We start from the raw sequence: 21,480 nt of genomic DNA, 5'->3' as shown, positions 1-21,480 counted from the left end.
TATCACACGTTAAGTGACAAATTTTCATTACTTGTGCATTAACATAAGGAAACAAATACAAAAGATCTAATGGAAAATGTTGTAATAGGTACGGTGCATTATTTGTGAAAGTCTGAGTGGATTAATTAATAATGGTTTTGCGTTTTCAAGTCTATTCTAAACTTGGAGTTTAACGCATATTTATATTATACGGTACTTATTTTCGATGCCAAACACTTATTAACCACATAGTCAAATGGGGAATACAATTCCAGGGGGGTACAATCTTTAGCTTTGATAAGCTGGTCTAGTCTGTCCCTTGCTACCTGTGCGGTCGGTCGTCTTTGTTAGAACAGGCCTGTTTTTTACATGTTTAATTGTTTTATGTATTTATTCGTGTCCGTACTGTGTTTATCTTCTGACGATGTTAACAACTGATCAACTCTACACTATGTACCTGAAGCTGACGATGGTGTTTTAACACCGAAACATGTCCTGAATAGACATATTTTATTGAGCTGTGACGGGAATTACGTAAGTAATTTAGTCTTACATTATGTCCAATAGCTCAGGGGCTACACACATGGATTTAAATTGACGTCATTAACCTGTGGGGGGTACAATTCCGCCACCCAAGTTAGTATATTGGTGCTTTTTTGCATATCTCTGTCATTAATTTTTTACTGAGCAATACAGGTTTTGACAACTGTAATGTGTAAAGTAGGTATAAAATGAAGGTTTATTACTTTATAAAGGGTATATAAAAAGTCAAAATATTTTTAGGTAAAAATCCAGAGGTATCGTTTTGGTGGCCTTGCGATCCTAACAGGAAGTTTCATTCTAGGATTTTGAACAATTTGAGTGTCCCCTAAGTTACAAAAGGGAAATTTTGGGAGCAACTCAAAGTTTTTTTAAATGTAAATCCCCCTTTTTGAATTATTTACAAAAATTTAAAGAATGGTGAAAACCATAGTTTGCTATTTTTCCCTATCCAAAATGGTAGTAAATATTACTACTACATTGATTTATTGGGCTCCCATTTTGGATAGAGACCACCAAATAATATAGGTCTTATATTAGGTTTAAAATAAATAAAAATAAAGTAAGTAAAATAAATAAAGTCATAAAACGAATCTTCCTGCTAAGATTGCACTAACACCAAAAAGACACCTCTGTAAATTTACTTAAAAGAATGTTAGATGGGGGGGGGGGGTTCTTGACTTTTTATTCACCCTGTATAATTGTACAACCACAACCAGTAAGGCTGTAACACTAATGTTTGTATTCACAATAATAGTGTCAAACATTTGTGCTCAATTTTCCCAAAAAATCCTTAAAGCAGCTTTTATTATGAAAGAAATCATCAAGCACTACTTTTAGTTTTTGAGTGAATTCTAAAATTTTGCCACCCCTAAATGTCAGAGTATGAATACGTAAGAGATGTGTGATCAATAACATTGGTTGCATTTATTAACTAATTTTAATTTTTTTACAGGTCTACAGGATCATTTTGTACGCTTGACTAAAGATCTTGACCAATGCAAGGAGAAAGGGCCAAAAAAGAAGCTTCATGATAGCTGCATAAAGACATTGTGTGAGATAAAGGAACTCGGAAACATGAAGCTAGATATAACTAAAAAAATATATCAAACCATAAAAAAACATGTCGATGAAATTGAAGATAAAATGAAGCAACTTGGTGAGTGTAATAAACTTAGTACAGAAATTTTGTGCCATTAAGTATTGGTAGGGATGTTTTAGTTCATTTTGAAATATGCCTAAACCACATTTCTGGGTTTTAATCATAGCATTGTTTGTATTTAACATACCAATGAATATTTTATATTCAATTTGGAACTAGATCAGCATTCAGTAGATTTACAGATCTGTACGGTACTTATTTTGTGAATTATTTTGAGTAAATAACTCTGGTTCAATTGATCAACATTTGACTGATTAACCAAGGGTTAAAGCACAGTGCAGATGCGAGGCTAGAATGCAGCAGAGTGTAGATGAAAGCGTAGGCTTGAAAAATATATCTAGGTACCCGTGCAAACTACTACACATATTGGAGTGGGAAACGTCATTGGTAACTGGGCTAACAAGATTGCCTCTCCGCTCAGATATTTTACCTAGATTCTTTACCTCCAGGGTTTAGTAGTGTGTTGAGCCTCAGTGGTCACATTGACAACATGAGTTGTTTGAAATGAAGTTTTAATTTGTTTGAAGGTTGTGAATGCTGCCCTATTTTGGATCAGAACTAATAAATTATTCTTTCCAAAAAGTTACAGTCTGCTTATAAGTAGCATACTAATATTTGTGATATATATTGCAAACAATTTTTTTTACAATCTGACACAATGATTATAAGTTAATATTCGTAGATTAGGAAGGTTTTTAAGTAAAGGGCCGGTTTTGCATATAAATCAGTAGTTCGCTTATAAGCTTTAACGAGGCTCCTCACCACTTACTGGCATCATTTGAACAGAATGTCACAAATTGCAGCCTTGTAGCTGTCATGTACGCTTCCCTGTGTGTAAAAAAAAATGTTAAAACTATCGAATCCCCCGCCACGTCCGAGGTAAGGTCAGTTATAAGTTTTTGACCATAAAAAACATATATCCGATGCTGACATTCATCACGTGAGTAAGAAGAAAGTGCAGAAATGGGTTATGAAGTGTAAAAGTTGCCGTGAAATCTGTTTTCCTCTTCTGTGAGAAGTCTGGGTACTAACCAAAAACACAGTTATAAACAAAATGAAAATTTCTAGCCCATTTTTAAACTTCAGCATATTTCCGCACTTTCTACGTTAATGATCAGGGATAAAGAACACACTAGCTACACTCTAAAAGAAAATGCTAGAACATGTTTTTAGCCTGAGTAATATGTTTAGTCATTTATACAGGGTTAATAAAAAGTCTGGAGACCCCCTGTCAATTTTTAACTGCCGATACTAGAAAAACTAAACTAAAGTGGCTTAACGGTCACTTTGTTTACATCCCTAAAATGGGGGATTTTGGTGGAAACTCAAAAATTTCAAATGGCAAGACCCATCGAGCGACCCCTCATTTTTAAGGTCCTGATAAAAGAAACCCAACAACACAAACTAGGTGAACCCAACAACACTACTTCAACCCAAATACTTAACCCAAATTTACGAGTTTCCGCCAAAATCCCCCACTTTGGGGATGTACACGAAGAGGTGGCTATGCCCAAAAAGTTGTTCATAACGTGCTTTAAAAGTGTACAGAGTTAATTTTTCTAGTATGGGCAGTTAAAAATTGACAGGGCGTCTCCAGACTTTTTATTATCCCAGTATAAATGACTAACCATAAAGGCTAAAAACATGTTCTAGCATTTTCTTGTAGAGTGTAGCTAGTGTGTTCTTTATCCCTGATCGTAGAACTCAATCACGTTTATTCCTCTTTTAAAATTCATTCTAAATTGTGGTACATCAAAATTTGACCAAAGCTAATTTAATGTTAAAGGCTATGTAATTTTTTTATGTCTAGTTATAATTATTTCCAAAATGTTTAAGCCTCCAAATAATAACAATATTGTCCTCTTCACTAGAACTAACTAGATTCATCCATTGTGGGTTATCTTGCTACAAAATTTAACTTTTCAATGCTGACTTCTCGCTACTTGTAAAACCTTTATGGTGGTTTAGAGATTCCTGAAATATCCCCCAACTTACGGGTCCTGTATCACAGGAGTTGCTCTTTATGACACACTACACTGAAGAAGTCCTGTTTATTTCCTTGTAATACAGGAGAATCACCTGTAAATTATTTTACAGGGAACCTCTTTATGAAACACAAACTTGTAACTTTTACTTTAAATAAAGGGATTTTACCTGTATTACAGGGCATGTAACTTTTATGAAACAGGCACCTGGAACGTCAGTTTCAGGGGATAAAATTCCAGGGGAATAAAAATCTGCTACCCCTTTATTCCAGCTTAAATCTTCATTTATTGTTAAAGTCAATAGGTTTGATGTTTTAGCTTGAGCAATGGAATTTTTATCTATACATAACTTTTATTGTTCTTGTCACTTTTTGTTTTGAAGATAATTAAATTAGTTTTACTAGCATTAAGTGTTAAATTAAAATCTATTAAAAACTAGTTCAGACTTTCTAATTCTGGTTTAGCAGACATTTCTGAATCGGTTAGGGATTTCCCAGTTGTGTTAAGATTAATATCGTCTACATATTTACTTACCTACCTGGGTCAATTACAGAATATAACTTATTAACTCAATTAACAGAATATAATATAACTTATTTTCTAAAATGGTATAGATGAGACAAAATCCTTTTACTAAAAAGAATGGGTACCCCTCTATCTCCAACATAATCACTTTGCACACTTCACTGTTATTGAATATAAGAAAATATTTGTACCGGTATACAGACTGTTCCAAAAGTCCCGAACCGGTTTAATATTTTGTTAAATATTTAAAATAGAGCTACAAAATGTTGCACAAAGTTACCAGACATAAAAATTGATTTTATTACATTTTCAGTGATCCTCTAATTCCACAGGGGGGACGGCCCGCTAGGAGTCAGAAGAAAAACTTAAATGCTATGTACTTTTGGTACAGTTTGTAGCTGAATTTTATATATATATATAAAATACATTTAACACATTCACTGTAAGCATACAACTTGTTTGCCAGCGGTGAGGGGAGAGCGATAACAATCTCCCACCGCAGACAAAGTTTCTGTGGCATTGGTCGGACTAAGCTTTTTAAAAAAATTCGGCCAGCACTGTTCAGGTTGTTTTCCTTTTTTGTGTCCATATTTTTAGAATTTAAATTTGAATTTTATTCAAGTACCATACAATGTAATTACTAAGGGTTCTATATTATTGTTTTGGTACTGTAGTTGAATAATTAATTTTGATATACCGGTAACTATGTTTTTACTTATTATAATGTACACCAGACGGTAAAATCGTAGTATATTCCAATTTAATTGTAAAGTTTGACTTATAAGGTGTAAACCATTAACTGAGATTATAGGTGATATCTTAAGATATAGTATTTTATGTAAAAAGACATACATATATATTTATAAACAGAAAACCATAATGCTTAGTACATATAATTATGGAAACCTTTTACTCATTTTCATATCGAAGTAAAATAAAAAAAACACCTTAAAATATCGGAGGGGTTTTTCCGAACACCCTGTAAAATGGTTAATGGCAGGCAGTTATTTATTTTATATCCCTAAGTTAATAAAAGGAAAGTCTGTCTCTTAATGAAGTAAAGTATTTTATGACAATATTTTATAACCGGAAGAGTATTGTATTCTATTGTGTTCTATGGACTGTCGGTTTATTGGACTGTGTTGTGGAGTTAAGTTGTGCGGTTGAGTAATTATTGAGTGATTGTTAAGCTGTAGGTTAAAAAAAGTGTTAGGCTAAATTAGATTAATATCATGGCAACCGCTTGTATAAAAGGGCAAACTATTCACAGTGAAGCGAGGGAAATTATAAGACCAACAGGCGCCGTGTGTTGGTGACGCATCGGCTGAGAGTAGTAGTATAGTCAACATTTTTGGGGCCACTAGTAGCAGATCGCCAAGCGCCAGGCTGTGGTGGGGGCCCCTCCTGGCCGCGGAGGGAGAACGTGCAAACAAGTCGTATGCTTACAGTATAGTTGCCTGATTAACCGAGCTTTTAGATTTGCAGACCTAGTCTGTCCGTGTGGATAGTGAGGATATACTGTATTTTTGTTAATGCTCTTCTGTAAATTTCTTCATCCAAGTGGTCTAAAGATTGTTAAACAAGAGACCTTTTTGTTAAGCCCAAGTTTAAGTTATTTTTGAAGTACAATATAATACACTATCTATATGATGTTGTTAATTTCACAATGATTTGATTTTAGGTATTGAATCTACTCGAGCTGCCAAAGCAAAGGCTGAAACAAAAAAAGAAACTAGTCAAGCTTTGCTAGGCTATAGATGCCTTCCACAGCTACCTGCATTAACATCTGGAGTAAGATCTAGTGGAACATATCGAGGAACATCATTCGCAGGGAGTAGCGGAACATCATTCGCAGGGAGTAGCGGAACATCATTCGCAGGGAGTAGCGGAACATCATTCGCAGGGAGTAGCAGAACATCATTCGCAGGGAGTAGCGGAACATCATTTGCAGGGAGTAGCAGAACATCATTCGCAGGGAGTAGCGGAACATCATTCGCAGGGAGTAGCGGAACATCATTCGCAGGGAGTAGCAGAACATCATTCGCAGGTAGTAGTGGAACATCATTTACAGGGAGTAATGGAACTTCCTTAAAATATTATAAGAAGACTTCTAAGAAATTTGTGCCACAGGAGTTTTCCACCGGTAAAGGAAATACCACACCAATCCAAATGCCAAGTGCCTCTAGAGAAAGTGCTCCAGCTCCAGACTTTGAAAGTAAAGGAGCGATCCCTAAAACTACAATCGGAAAAACAAGATTGAAAGTACAACAGGGTCCAAGTAGCATTGATCCTTCTTCTTATTCTCCAGACGATGAAGCGGTGAGATATTGCCACTGTAACCAACAATCTTACGGAGAAATGATTATGTGTGATAATAGACTTTGTCCAATGCAGTGGTTCCATTTCCTCTGTGTGGGGATAGAGAGCGCACCAAAAGGAAACTGGTTCTGCGAACTATGCCGTAAAGACGAAAGTCGTTCGCACCTTATGAAAACGCTGGATGAATTTGATGTGGCATTGAAGAAGTGGGACGATAAAAGAAAATATAAAGAATGAAGATGAATTGAATATTCCTCATAAAACGTGACTATGATTTTTCACTATGATAGAAATGACTTAATATAGTAGTGGAATCAAGAAGTGTGATCAAGAAGTAGTGATCAAGAAGTTATTTAATATAGTAGTAAAGTAGAGAACCGGGACTGGGCCTAACACCCTGTTTTGTTACATACGACATTCTGTCATACATCAGTATGTAATTTTCTTTTTACAAAAGATGAATTTAATTAAGAGTTTTTTTATTGCAACAATGTTAGTATGTAATTGGAATTACTGAGGTTGTTTTGTGTACAGTATATACTGATTGGGATTTCTCATAGTAATGCAAATGAGTTTATGTTTATATACTAGTAGAGTAACACCTCTATTCCACAGCTTTTATAACTGTAAAGGCTAAGTTAGGTTACATAAATAAGTGAAATCCATCAGTGTATAATTAGACTTCTGCAAGTCAAATTGCACAATGAATTGAAACTGACTAATAATGATTGATTTAAAATATGGTGTTACTGTAATTGTTTCTAAGGATATGCCCCTTATATGACATATGACCCTTAGGCTTTTATGAATCCCAGGTCGTAACAGCTTTTTTATCGTTTCAAAGAAAAACTGTAATGATAATTTTTCAATTTAAGAGTTTCACATTAATTCACATCAGTGTTTAATATTTGTTGTAATGTTTACAAATTATCTGTTATTAAATGCTTATGTAGACCAAAATTAGTGATTGATTTTCAACCTAAACGTAAAATGTTAAAAAAAAACTTATTTCTATTGGCCTATGCCAACAATTCCAAGGTCAATGTGAATCTTGTTCTCATTATGATGCAATCATACACATACATTTACTAAATGGTACAGCAAATTTGTCTAAACAACTTTTTAGATTGTTAATTCAATGTCTTCCTTAGAACCCAATTTGATTCAGATGACCAACACTTTTGCAAAACATATGACAGCTTGCCTGACCATACTGGACCGAATTACACGTGGGTTGTACCAAAAGAACGGTTATCTGTCTTATATTTAAAGATTTTATTTGTATTTTGAAAATATTTTTCTTACTTGGGTTAAAAATGGAAATTCAACTTTTTTATGGACATTTAACATAGTCTAGTTCCATATAGGTATTAAAAGACAAGCATGTATATTGAAAACCTTTTTCAGCTCCTTTGCACAGCAGGGAAAATCTACACATACTGTTAGAAAGTTATTTGCCTGTAGATGTGCAGAATCCCTTTATAAATTAAAATGGGCTAAAAAATAAGCAAGAAATATGAATTTAAAATTTAAAAAAATTTACATGGGTCTTAATTCAAATTCTTTATTCACTTATAAACATCTTAAAAAGTACAACGTACAAGGGTAGGAGTTTTGTCTAATAAAAACATTAAAAAATACTATAACTAATAAATTCACACGACTTACAATTATTACTATAATGTTATAATGTTAATTTTTTAATTAAATTGTTGAAATGTTACAATTAACATTCAACAGTAATGTTGTTCAAGATATTGATGTCTAGTAACAACAGTAAGTCAGATTAATTGAATGCCCTCAAACTGTTAAGTGATTAAAAGTGCTCCTGTTGCTTAAAATTTAGCAAAACCTCAAGGTAATATCTAATCCTAACCATGTATAATCATGGCAATCTTAACAATATAACCTTCCATTAAAATTTTTTAGAAACATTTTGTCGACTGTTCTGCCCAAGTAAAAAAATAAAAACAATATCTGCATTAATAAAGAGTACTGTACCAATACTACCCTAACAAAACTTCATATTTATGCACAAGAGAATTTACTATGGTTTTATATAAATGTGTCGGTGTGTGTTTTATTCTAAACCCCCATAAAAACATTGAGTTGAGTAGTGTATCCAACACAAAACATCATTCAACCTACAAATTATTAAATTCTAGATTATGGCACATTAGTTGCAAAAATATTGTGTAGTAGTATTCGCAATAGCCTTTTACAACTGTACTAGAGCTCGCCCCGTGGTCAAAAACTCAACCAAAAGCATGTATTGTGCAAACTTCTGTATTTTCACCCCACACTGTGAATCAAACATGTGATTGGAATTTCTTCGTTTTGTTTTGATTTTTTGTTTAAATTTTGTTGTTATTTTGTCACCACATGGCAACCCATAAGATGTGTGACGGCCCCAAAAATTCCCAGACCCATTACATATCAGTTGGGGAGGTTTTTGTTACACCCTCATTTTTACTGAGTTCAAGCACTGACAGTGACAATCTTGGATATTACAAGCACTTAGGTTAAGATGGCATATTATACAGATGTAATGTTTAAAGATTCCCGTAGTTAAAGATGGAATGCTACAAAACCATATCTATTTATGGTTTTTATAGTCAGTCACCATAGTAGGGATTAGGCTATGTAACTTAATGCACAATACTTCAGCGGATATGAATAAAAAAACATGTTGATATTACCAGAGCTTATTTTACTTACTCAGAGCTAAATAAAAAGCGGTAAGCCATTTAAGCTCTGCCTCACTTTTGTTGTGTAGAACCAATTATCCTGGAAAATGGTAAGATAACTCTATTTCTCCTTTAAACTTACCACTGATGATTGTTGTTTTAATCAAGTTTAGTGTCAATTTTTTAATCGTCAGTCTCGTTCCATTGCACAGGTTGGGGTGGTTAAGTTTTGCATTAGTATTATTGGAGTTCCTTCTTTTAAAGACAGTAATGTGGTGGGCTACTACTCTTTGGATTAATTCATTTTAAGGTAACGGATATAAATAATTTAAAAAAATATTTCCTTGCAAACAATTTCTTCAATACTCTTGGAATCACTGGCACCGTCCTGGAGCTACAATGGAACTCTCTGGTTCATTGGTGGTGATTAGTGAATATAACCTCAAGGTAAGTTCTGCACCTAGAGGTGTGGGCGCGTACTATATACCCATTGTTACACAAAGATACCAGTGGTGTGGTCGTAAAATGTCCAGTGTAGGAACGCTTACGATTGTCTAAGACCTGACTGACGTATAAGAATAATATATAGGACTATTGGAAAAAGCAGAGTGGGAACGCCGCTCCAACTCCACTACACAACAGAAATAAACAAATAAAAACAAACATTTTAGTAAAATAACTATTGTTGAAAGTAGTATTACCGGTGAACTTTTATCAACTCTTTTTAAAACTGGTGTGGATTTTTTTAGCAAATTTCAATGCTACATTTTTTCTAAAACACTAGACAATTCAATTAAGTCACTGTCTCTTTTACTGGTATGCTAAAGTAATAAATGAAAATAGATTTTAATTCAACCAAAATTAAAAGCTGCTGTTTGGGTTTAATAAATACAGGGCTCAATTTGTAAAAATGAAGTGCCGGAACTGTAACCTATTTAATGTGATATCTTTATGTAATATCTTTCTGAAAGAGAGATACCAGAACAACGTTCCGCCAAAAATTGAGCAATGAGTAAATATATTTGTGAGTCAATTCATTCTATGGCCTGCTCACCTTAGATAAGCCACCTGACCAGGGGAGTAGATTTGGAGAGGATACCAGTCCAGAGCTGCGCACCCGGAAATTCTGGTTGACACCAAGAAGACGCCCTCCAGACTCACCGCACTGCACACCTCTATATTTTTCCAAGAAATCTTATACCTCCTGTTACTTTGGGTGACGTAGCTCAGGAATGAAACTCAGCACTCGCTTACAAAACCCAACTTTATTAATTACTCAAAACAACACAAAGAACACAAAGCTAAACTAACAATCAAAAAAGGTAGAGTAGACTGGAACTGTATAAATAATTTAGTTAGAAACTGAAACCCCAATTTGGAAAAGGCCCTAAACCCCAATTTTGAAAACTCTTAACATTTTCTTCCCTGGACCCAAGGCCAAGAGCCTTGGGCTCCAGCTCCCCAGCAGGACCCTGTCCTCCGGTGCACCACACAAACACTACCCACCAAAACTGACCCCTGGATCAAGTGCACTGGCCTACTTAAAGCAACAGCCTTCAGTAGGTCAGCACAACAAGTTATTGTATAACACGTACAATGCTGATCAAGAAGTTATTTAATAATTTAGTATATTGAAGTGGTTTTGTACGGTAATTGGTTACGAAGAAAATTGAAAAATTGTAAAATTAAAATTCCAGTAGTGCGCTTGTTTATGGATCCATAACAGCACCAGATATCCATTGAATATTCAAAGTGGTTGGAATATGTCTAAAGATATCTACATGTAATTAGATATATATTTTTAAAATATCTTATCTAAGATGAATACAGTACAAACTGGCTGAAGGATAGTGACAAAAATAATTGTGTCGTTTATAATTACGCGTTTTGACTCGTTATTACAAAAAGGAATGGTACAAGTACAATGGATACAAGTTGGTACAAGTAAGTAATCAAAAATTTTGAATGAAATATAGTGAGATAAAAGAATTTCATCTCTTGTAGGGATTGAAGTCACAACCTATGGTTTAGAAGTCCAACGCGCTATGCTGTGTGCCACAGGGACTGTCTGAAGCGGAAAATGTTTACAATAATAAGATAATAATATCTAGCAATATTTTTTTACTTTTACATAATTATGTAAACCTTAACCACCTGAAATTTCATTATCAAACGCAGTTGGATCTGAATGGAGCAGTGTACCAAGTATACAATTAGTGCATTTTGATATTAAAAGTTGATTTACTGTTTGCTTAATGTCTGACAGTAAGACAATGAGTTGAGTTTAGCACATGTTGTAAAACTAAAACTTCCCTAGATATAGATAATATGTGATTAAGTTATTTGTGCAACTAGTGACATTATTGTACAAGTAAAATGTTAGTTTTATCTAATAAAAAAAACATTTGCACACAAATTTAACCATTATTTTATTTTGTCTCCAGTTGTTATCATGTGACAGTTAAAAACTTCATTAGTACCCAACAGTATGTAATACAACTGTGAAGAAACTATTTATTAAATCAAAATCAACATTTTAGGAACAGTATTTTATCTAGTAATTTCTAGTAACATATGGTTAATTAATAACACCACAAAAACCAATTTTTGTGTTGGCCTAATGGGTTTCAAATAAAAATTCAAAAACAGTTCAATCTTCAAATAACATTTTTCCAAACATTCTACTTGTTCACAAACGAACCAAAAGGTGAAACTGTAGAACTCAAAATACACTCATTGTATGCTAGGCAAGAATATGTTATGAGGAGTGAGGATAGTGGACAAAGGAGTGTGCAAATTGTAAAGTAAAATGTTGAGAACTCAGTTATTTCAAACTAACTTATTAATTTAAGTGAACAAAAATGTCCCTCAGTATTAAAACTGTTAAACAAAATTGTCTTTTAAAAATGTACAAGTACAACTATTATTTTCTTAAGATTTTTTTAGTATTCTTTAGCTATTCATTTATTTTTATTCCTGTACTGATTCTTATTAGTTTTTACTAATAAAGCTCCCATATCGTATGGGGTCTAGTAGGCGTCTGCTTGTTTACATCTAACGGTGAGGTCAATGCCCCTGTCCATTATTGATTTTTCTACAGCATAGTGACCTTGCTACTACTGAGACGTTGACCTACATATGTTCGGCAGTGTTCGGTTGCTCTCGGGTGGGTCCGTGGTCGACTCTAGTGACAGCTGTTTGTTTACATCAGTAGCTCAGAAGTCAGCCACAACTGCTGGAGCGCTAGTGTCGGCCAGAGCAGGAGAGGTCAATGCCCCGCCTCAGTATTGATTTTTCTGATTTTGACAGCTGTTTGTTTACATCAGTAGTTCATGTGCCAGCCACAACTGTTGGAGCGCTAGTATCGCCCAGAGCAGGAGAGGTCAATGCCCCGCCTCAGTATTGATTTTTCTAATTTTGACTCTTGTGACAGCTGTTTGTTTACATCAGTAGTTCATGTGCCAGCCACAACTGCTGGAGCGCTAGTATCGTCCAGAGCAGACGACGTAGCAGACTTAGCTGGTAGAGAGATCCTGGAGGTCAATGCTCAACTTCAGTATTGATTTTTTGAGCCTGTTGACCTTGGTACAGTACGCTTCTTTCACACGAAGCGCGGCGCTGCGCCGGACAAGCGTGTTTCTTCACACTAGTACGGTTTCGTGCGGCGCGTGCCGTACGGCACTACTAAATACAGTATTTATTATTTCCTGTTCAGTTGTGTATAGAGATGCATGTCTCTAGTGTTTTCACTCATCACGAACTTTAACTAAAAACACTTAAATAATCACACTTGTGCGTCTTCAAGACTGGACTGACGAAAGGCTGTCAACCTATTGTAAGTTGAGGCGGACTAACTGACCAGACGGTGGAGCAAGACAATGGCTATGCTGATCCTACCAAACCCTCCGAGTAAATCCCATTAACCACGCCTCACGCCTCAGTGAATACTCCCCTTAAAAGTTCAAATAAAATGAATAGGCTAATTTAAAATATAATAAATTCGTCATTTCTGGAAATATTGTATTCTAGAAGTCTCAAAAAATGTTTCATTACGTATAAATTGCTAAATTATTAATTTAATCCTTAATATTCTCCTCTAGTTATTAAAGGAAAAATTTTGTTTTAATACTTTAAGTTGGCCGATTTGCATGGGATGAACATAAAAATATATGTCTTGTGATAACTTTAAGTATATTACTTTCTGATACAACGATATATACTTCTTAATAACTGTTGCACCCTCTTGGTCAGGTAGTTTGTCTAAATTGAGACAGCGTAGGGGCTGGGACGTTCGGCGCGCGCCGCACCGTGTGAAAGCTCCTTTAACCCACTGACTGATGCAGCCCTAAAGATACGTTTAGCATCATTCGGGTGCTTTTGAGTGGTACTTTTAAAAATTTTCTTTAAAAATGAAAATTCCCAGTTTTTATTTAAGCCATTGTGTAGGTCTTAAAAAAAACTAATGAGTTTGTGTGATATAAGTGTCATTGAAAAAATAAAGCCTACAGAAAATATTAAAAGAAAAAACACTATACATTTTAAATTTTCATTTTATTTTTATGGTAGACAATTAAACTGTTGCAGTTTCCTTCTTTATGGATATACATTTTGATCGATTTAGTAAAAGTTGATTTGGCAGTTTTGTTTATTTCATACTACAAATTTAGTGTGAAATAAACAAAACTGCCAAATTTGATTGAAATCAATAAACAAGCAAACTACAACAGTTTATTTATTATCCATAAGAATAACATGGGAATTTTTAAATTTTAAAACTCTTCAAAATGGTAGGCTATGTTAAGAAATTGTAAAACTTTATGTTTTTAGGGTCAAAATGGGAAAAACAAATTTTTACCATCTAGAACTCTCAATATTAAACCCCATTCTCATATTCCGATCATGCTAGTTCGAATAAATGTAGGTTTAAACCATAGATAAAAACATACTCCCTTAGTAGATTTCTCATCCTAATGGAACAGCTGAAGACAATTTTATTGTTAGTTCTGTACGGTTTTCTGTAGAGGTCGTGTTTTGTTTACAATTTGTTTCCCGTTAATACAGTCATTTAAAACCTCGTTTAACCAAATAATACGATCTAATCATAAATAATAAATTGTCCCCTAGTTGTTTAACCAAACAGTAAAGCACAAATCAAGAAATTAACCCTAAAATAATAGAAACAAAATTTCGTTGACACTAGCGCCCAGTGTGGCGTACATGAACTAGACATGAAAAACGAGCTTCAAAATTTACAATGGGATGAGAAGTCTACTTGTGTTGGTTAGTCTATGTTTAAACGTTTGTATAAAATTTCATCAAAGTCGGGTCGTTTTTGTTCGAGTTATCGCGCTATCGGACATGGATATGAATTTGAAGGGATGGTGTTTTGGCCTCTGAGGACCTCAAAACAAAAACAGTAAATCGGTCCCGGGTCCAAGTCTTACCATAAGACCAATAAAAGTTTTTTTCTAAAAACTCACTTTTCCTTCCCTATAGTATCAGACCCATTTACTCATTAAATCTAATGTTATTTAAATAGGCAATTTATCTGTCAAGTTTAAAGAAATATTTTGGTAAAACTCCCATCAGACAATTGGAAATTCGCTTAGACTGAGATTTTCTTGAACTGTGCTAAGAGTTGTCCATGAAATTGGAGCGATTTCTGAAGAAATGTTGGAAAGAGTATGCAATGGAATATTGAAGCAACTATAAAGGAATGCCAAGTAGGGCAAGGATCTAGGTTTAACTCTTTACAAGGGTCAGGAGTCAACTGTATATACGTAATTTTTCACTAATTTTTAAAATATCATTAAACTTTAAAACTATTCTTACAACTGGATTTAAATTAAATACAACAAGGAATATGCGTTTTGTAACGAGTATTTTTAAGCCTGTGCAGACAGACAGAGACAGCAAGTGTCTGCCTCGTGTTTAGGGGTTTAAACACCCCGACTTAAAACATATTTTTTTACAATAAAAAAAGTTTTCCACAGTCAAAAGATCTCTTTTATTCGTCTCTAAATAGCCTAAATATGCCCCGCAGCAGCAAACCTGCAGATTAAGCGAATTTCAACTTGTCTGATTACATTTTTACTAAAATATTACCATAAATAAGACATATTTATTCCCTATTTAAATAACATTAGATTTAACGAGTGCTTAGGTTTGCTGCTACGGGGAAGGTTAAAGTGTTTTTTTGACCATACATCTATAGTATAGGATGAAATAAATAAATTTGCCAAATTTTATCAATATATATCCATAAACAAGTAAACTACAACAATTTTCATTTTCTCCATATGAATAACATGGGAATTTTAAATTACACTATTTTTGAATTTTCTCCGTGACCGTTAGGCATACAACAGCGCTTCAATATACTAAACTGTTTATTTTTTAAGCTCTAAAAATCGGTAAGAAATTGCAAAATTTTTAGTTTTTAGGGTCAAAAATGGGAAAACCCCATTTTTACGCCATAAACCCCCGTTCCCATGGTCCAATTATGCTGGATCGCGAACTCGTTCAAATAAACAAGGATTTACATGTTTGTACCAATCTTATCACAATCGGATCATTTTTGCTCAAGTTATTGCGCTAACGGACACACACACACTCACATATATATATATGAATTTGAACGTATGGTGTTTTTGGACTCTAGGGGCCTCAAAATTAAAAATTAAATCGGTCCCGGGTCCAGGTCTTACCATGAGTACTACGGTAATAGCTACTTCCCTATAGGGAAATTCGCTAAAACGTGAGTTTACAGGTATAATTTTCAAAAGTTTCCCCGGACCCCCCTGCCTGGGGGGGTAGCATCCCACCGGCAAAGTACGTACTTAAGAAGCTTCCCCCCAAATCAAAAGTCTGGGCGTGCCCCTGCAAGTAGGACAGGGGCTTGGATTGTAAGAAATGGAAAAATTACTGTCAAGTTAAAATGGCAAAAGATGAGGAGTGATGTGTAATATGAGGGTCAAATATTGTCAAGAGGAAGTGTTTGGCAATGTTTTGTGAGTAGGCTGGTAGTGTTGTTAAAGGCAGTATATTAGGTGGGGAACTATAACACAATCAAATCATTCTTTATTCAATAAAACACAGAGTACCTGTGTTGAATAGAGTCAAGTCAATTACAATAGTAAGTAAACATTTAGTCGAGGGCTTACACAATAAAAACAATAATGTATTTATAAGCACCGTGAAGATAAAAAAGTAAATAAATAAACAAGTTCCCTTAGTTATGTTATAGAATTCAAATGTAATATTATGTGCTGACTTTTGTGCTTGAAAAATTCTCCCATCGAATAATAAGGATATTGAATTAAAAACTTTTTTAGTGTGCGTTTTGAATTTATTTATATTTTCTTCTATCTTTAAAGAAGCCGGTAGGTGTTGTAAAAATGTTAACCCTGAATAGTAAGCTTTATTGTTAAATAATTCCAGATGATGCCGTGTTAAAACAATTTTAAATCTAGTGTTATGGACACCAGTAGAATTTGGAGTGGATGACAATTGAATTTGTTTTGGATAGTCAAAATAATACAGTACAGGTAATGAGGTTTGTATTGGCACAGTGTAGGTACAGTAGATTACTTTAGGTTAGTATTCATTGGTTGCTGCCACAGTTGTTGCGGAAATCTTGTAACAACCGTGCGTTTTTGCATTCTCAGTATATTTGTCGCAATTTTAAATTATAGCGATTAGTATTATATGACAGAAAAAATTAACATTAATCTTGCCACAACCAGTTAAGTTGTTGATAAAATGGATATTAAAGAGCAAGCTACTTCGTTGAGAGCTGGGGGAGGATTTGAGGTTTTGAGCGTCTGTAGTATTCCCAAAAGACAATAATTTATAAAACGGTGAATAATTTAATCAATAATTTATTAAATTCCAAATGTACAAAAAAATCCTATGAGTTGGACTACACATTTTCGGAATATATCTGTAATTTAAAATATATATATATACATATATAGTTTTTATAAAATAATCAATTATCATAGCCTAGTACAGTATACGACAGTTAATTCAAAGTAGTAATAATAAGATATTGATTTCTTTATGTTTTTAGAATGCTTTTATTTTCGTTTTGTATTGGCTACAATGAGCACGCATTTTAATACTACTAGTAATAAACTATGGCACGAATACTATAGAAAGACCCGGTATGGACCATAAATATAAACAAATGACGTTTTTGGCCCGAAAGTAAACAAAACTATATGTTAATTAATACTATTAGTATAGGGGTTTTGTTTACTTTCGGGCTAAAAACGCCATATTTTATGCTTATGATCCATACCGGGTCTTTTCTAGTATTCGTGAACTACGGTATATGTCACAACCGTTCACAAAGATTTTGATTAAGTAAAAATATAAAAAAAAGTGATCGATTGAGTCTGATAAAAAATAGATTTAATTTTACGATACATGTACTTCAAAGTGTTGAGATATTGGTTGTGCAGTTATTATGAAATCAGTTTAATATTGGTACTGCATACCGTGCGTGATTGTGATTGGTACTGTAGAGAGCTTAACAAAAGTTTTGTCAAATTGGATGCTGGAAATAATGATGCGTTCTTCTTAGTCCTTCTACAACCCTGCCTAAACCAAGGAACAATACAATAACGGTACCTCGTAGCGTTTTCAACCTTTGATTTTCAGGCAATTTCGACCCCTAAACAAAACGGTGGCCTACTATTTGCCACCACTAGGGTCAGTTCCCTGAATTCCCGCCTTGATCATTCCTATGTGTCACAACCATATATTTGTACTTATAACTTTGTGTATATTAAATAAATGGTTATAACTCCAGTTACAACTGTGAAAATTTGTTTTACCATCTTGTTCGGAAAAAAGACGCAGATTTTGAGTACTAAATTCACATAATCGCAAGTTAAAAGGTCTATCTATCTTAATGCATTTTAAACTATTTGAATATTCCTAAGATTAGATATCACAATAAATAATACCCATTCAAATACTTAAAATATTACCTTAAGAATGCAGTTTCAGTGTTTAGTATTCTGCGAATAAACAGGGTGAAGAACTTAAATGCGCCACCATTGCCATCACAGAAACGATTCTATTTAGAGAAAACATTTATGGGGAACTTCAACTTATTATCTTATGACATACAAAAACACGACTTCCTTTTTTAATGGCTGATATTTAAAATATGGCAGTTACCTTAAAAATTTTCATGGGACACCTTATATTTTATGAAGATTGTAGACGGTAATTTTAAAAACGTTTTCATTAGTTGAATTTTTCCCATAAAGATACGTTTAGGATTAACAGCGTGTTACATTTAGGGAAAATTGGCTTTTTGGAACATTCTGCATGACATAATTCGAGTAAGTTTGGGTGAGAAATGCAAAGAATTAGTCTTAAAATTGCATCTACATTCTAAAAAGATCATAAAATGTACTGCAATTGTTCCTTTAAGTATTTATAAAATAGCCACAAAAAACCGCGAAACTAGAGTTCAAATTTCTTATGAATCTCCCTGTTCGTATTTTTTCTATGAGCTACATCATGCAGAATGCTCACAAAAAGCCACTCTTTTCCAAATGTAACACGCTGTAGCTCCTAAAAAAAGTAGCTTTATAGAAAAATGCAACTACATAAAACTTGCATTTTTCTAAAATCGTCATAAAATACAAGTTGTCAAATAATAAATTTTACCTACGACCGTTTTTTAAAGTAGCTATTTCAGTCCAGTTCTTAGAATTGAAAAGTTTCACTTTACAGCTGTTTACTTTCATATCAGCATAGTTTCATTTCATATCAGCATAGTTTTTCTCATATCCACACAGGTAACGGACCAATGAGGTTCAAGTATTGAGAGAAAAGAATTAAAATTGAAATGCTTCGAACGTCAACTAATCAGCTGATCAGCTGATCAGTTGACCAATTTAATTGTTGATCCGACTTGTTCATGTTGATACTCGCGTATTCTTAATTAAGTTGGTGGAAGTCCAAAAATAAATGAAATATTTGCCAAATTGTACCTGATACAATATTATTTATGGTAAGAATGCTGCTAGCAATGTAATATTTAACGAAGTTTAACAAACACGTAATTACAGGAAATCAGCTGATTATACAACAAGTCGTTGCATCACTTTCAGTGGCAATGACAATACACGAAAACGGTTGAGTAGTATTTGCGCCGAGTAGTATTTGCGCCGCGTAGCACCAGCGCCGCGCCAGCTAATTAAATGAGGGTTAGCAGTTTTGACAGGTTAACAAAGGCGGAACCAATCAACTGCACTAATAGGATTATTGAGGACTTATGTTCCTACCACATTTTACTTTCACCGTAAAGTGGTTGCATGCAGTCACCTCGTGACCCATGCTGGTTACACATAATTTTAAATCTAATAGGCCTAACTGCAAAATTGATGACACCAACGATATCTGCAAATATCGTTCACTGGTTGACAACAATACACAGTACACTCTGCCGTTTCAGTATAAGGGCTACCTAAAACCAATTAATTACCAATAACTCAAAAGAGAGGAAATTACGAAAAAAAAAATAGTTTGTTTCTGTACCAGGTTTGGTAGTACTGTAATACATTGCGCTTCGTGAAGCCTGGGAGTTGAGACAGGCCTTATTTAAGTTTATCTTAAGTCTAGAAATACAAGTATATATTAAGTTTACAAAATAACTCTCTAAAACGTGTAGTGGCAATACCACAAAGATACCCCACTTTAGGCGTTTTCCCCATAAAAATAACATGGGGATCATTTTTTGCCACTAATTCCAAAAATCCTGATCTTTGCCTACATATCCTTACATATAATCCTCATGTACTATATTCGAAATCAAGCTAAAAAAGCTAATTCTTTCATTTACACTAAGCTATCCACGTTTTACTAAAACTCCACTTTAATAGTTTCCTTGTAGCAGCTAACCTAGGTACTCGTTAAACCTAATTTTATTTATATACATTCAATTGAAAATCAATTCAGACAAATGGAAATTCGCTTAGTCGGCACGTTTGCTGCGGCGGGGGTATTGTCTGTTTAGTTTAGCTAAGTGTTAACACACAATCAAACTGTGTACCTGATACCATAAGGTTTTTTGTGAAATAACTTTTCACCCGTTTTGATTAACCAATGTTTTCGATGTAGGTGTCCTTGTACATTTTATGATATAGCAGAGGGACGAATGGTAGCTAAATGTGTCATTTTGGGCTTGCCCCATAGAACTACAACAAGTTTATGGCTTACCCCCCTCAAGTTATTGATTTATATACACGAGAGGTCGTCCAGTGGTCGAAACTCGACCAAAAATATGTAATGTACTCACTTCTCTATTTTCACCCCACACTGTAAATAAAACATGTGATTGGAGTTTCTTCCATTTGTTTTGATTTTCTGTTTATATTTCGTTGTTATTTCGTCACCAGCATGGCAACGCATAAGATCCATGTTAATTTTTTCAAATTTTTTAATTCATTTTTTGTGCTTATCTTTGAGCCTATTTAAATTTATAAAGGGATTCTGCACACCTACAGGAAAATTGCTTTCTAACGGTATGCGCAGATTTACCCCACGATGCACACAAGCTGAGAAAAAAGGTTTTAAAGAAACATGCTTGCCTATTAATATATAGATAGATGGTTAACTTTTTAGAACCTGTAATTATGACAACCCTTTTTATAATGGGGTTTTATGTATGGACCCGTGATCCTTCACTTCGATGTAACCTTTAGATAGCAAACAAAAGACGAAACCATATGGGTCTAAACTATATAACGTTTTAATCACCAGTAGTAAAAAGCCTTTTTAGTCCCTAGAGAGTACAAGTCAACTGTTGTGAACAGTTGTAAATGTCGATTGTAAGCAATTGCATGGTTCGAAATTATTTATCGATTCATTTATTCGGTTAGAGGTTTCAGAAAGGTTTTATTGTAGCTTATTGTTGCATTCTTATCAATTGTACGACATATCGATGATATAATGTACAGTAGGTCAATTGTAGTAGACGAAATGATTGAAAACCGAGCCCTTCTTTGTGGATTCTACGATGTTCATTCTGCTAAATTCTACTCAAAACTGACAATGACAACACCATTGAGTGACCAAAGGTAACATAAGGGAGTGGGTTACTACGAAAGGTATGGGGATATATACCCCTAGCAAATCCCCCTAATACCAATATGCCGAGCTGTTTGCATTCCACATAGCACCGCAGACTATCCTGGTGCAACTATTTTCTAAAAACTTCATAGGAAAACAAAAGTCCCCCTTTCTCCTAAATTAGTAATGT

At 34.2% G+C, this 21,480-nt stretch overlaps 1 protein-coding gene across 1 annotated transcript; it reads left to right on the top strand.

Moving 5' to 3' along the window:
• Nucleotides 1–6,360: 6,360 nt before the first annotated feature.
• LOC128998811 (inhibitor of growth protein 1-like) lies at nucleotides 6,361–6,747 on the top strand. Its single transcript, XM_054425166.1, has one exon. The coding sequence runs from the start codon at nucleotides 6,361–6,363 to the stop codon at nucleotides 6,745–6,747; it is 387 nt and encodes a 128-aa protein (XP_054281141.1).
• Nucleotides 6,748–21,480: the final 14,733 nt, after the last annotated feature.

Source organism: Macrosteles quadrilineatus, unplaced genomic scaffold, assembly GCF_028750875.1.
Source record: "Macrosteles quadrilineatus isolate MER2022 unplaced genomic scaffold, UCM_ALF_1.0 Scaffold_7__1_contigs__length_78375512, whole genome shotgun sequence".
Taxonomy (NCBI): Eukaryota; Metazoa; Arthropoda; class Insecta; order Hemiptera; family Cicadellidae; genus Macrosteles; species Macrosteles quadrilineatus.
The sequence above is the reverse complement of the archived record's forward strand: the minus strand, read 5'-3'. Positions and strand labels throughout refer to the sequence as shown.

Coding starts and splice junctions, on each gene's coding strand:
- LOC128998811 (XM_054425166.1), top strand. CDS start 6,361: ATGCCAAGTGCCTCTAGAGAAAGTGCTCCAGCTCCAGACTTTGAAAGT.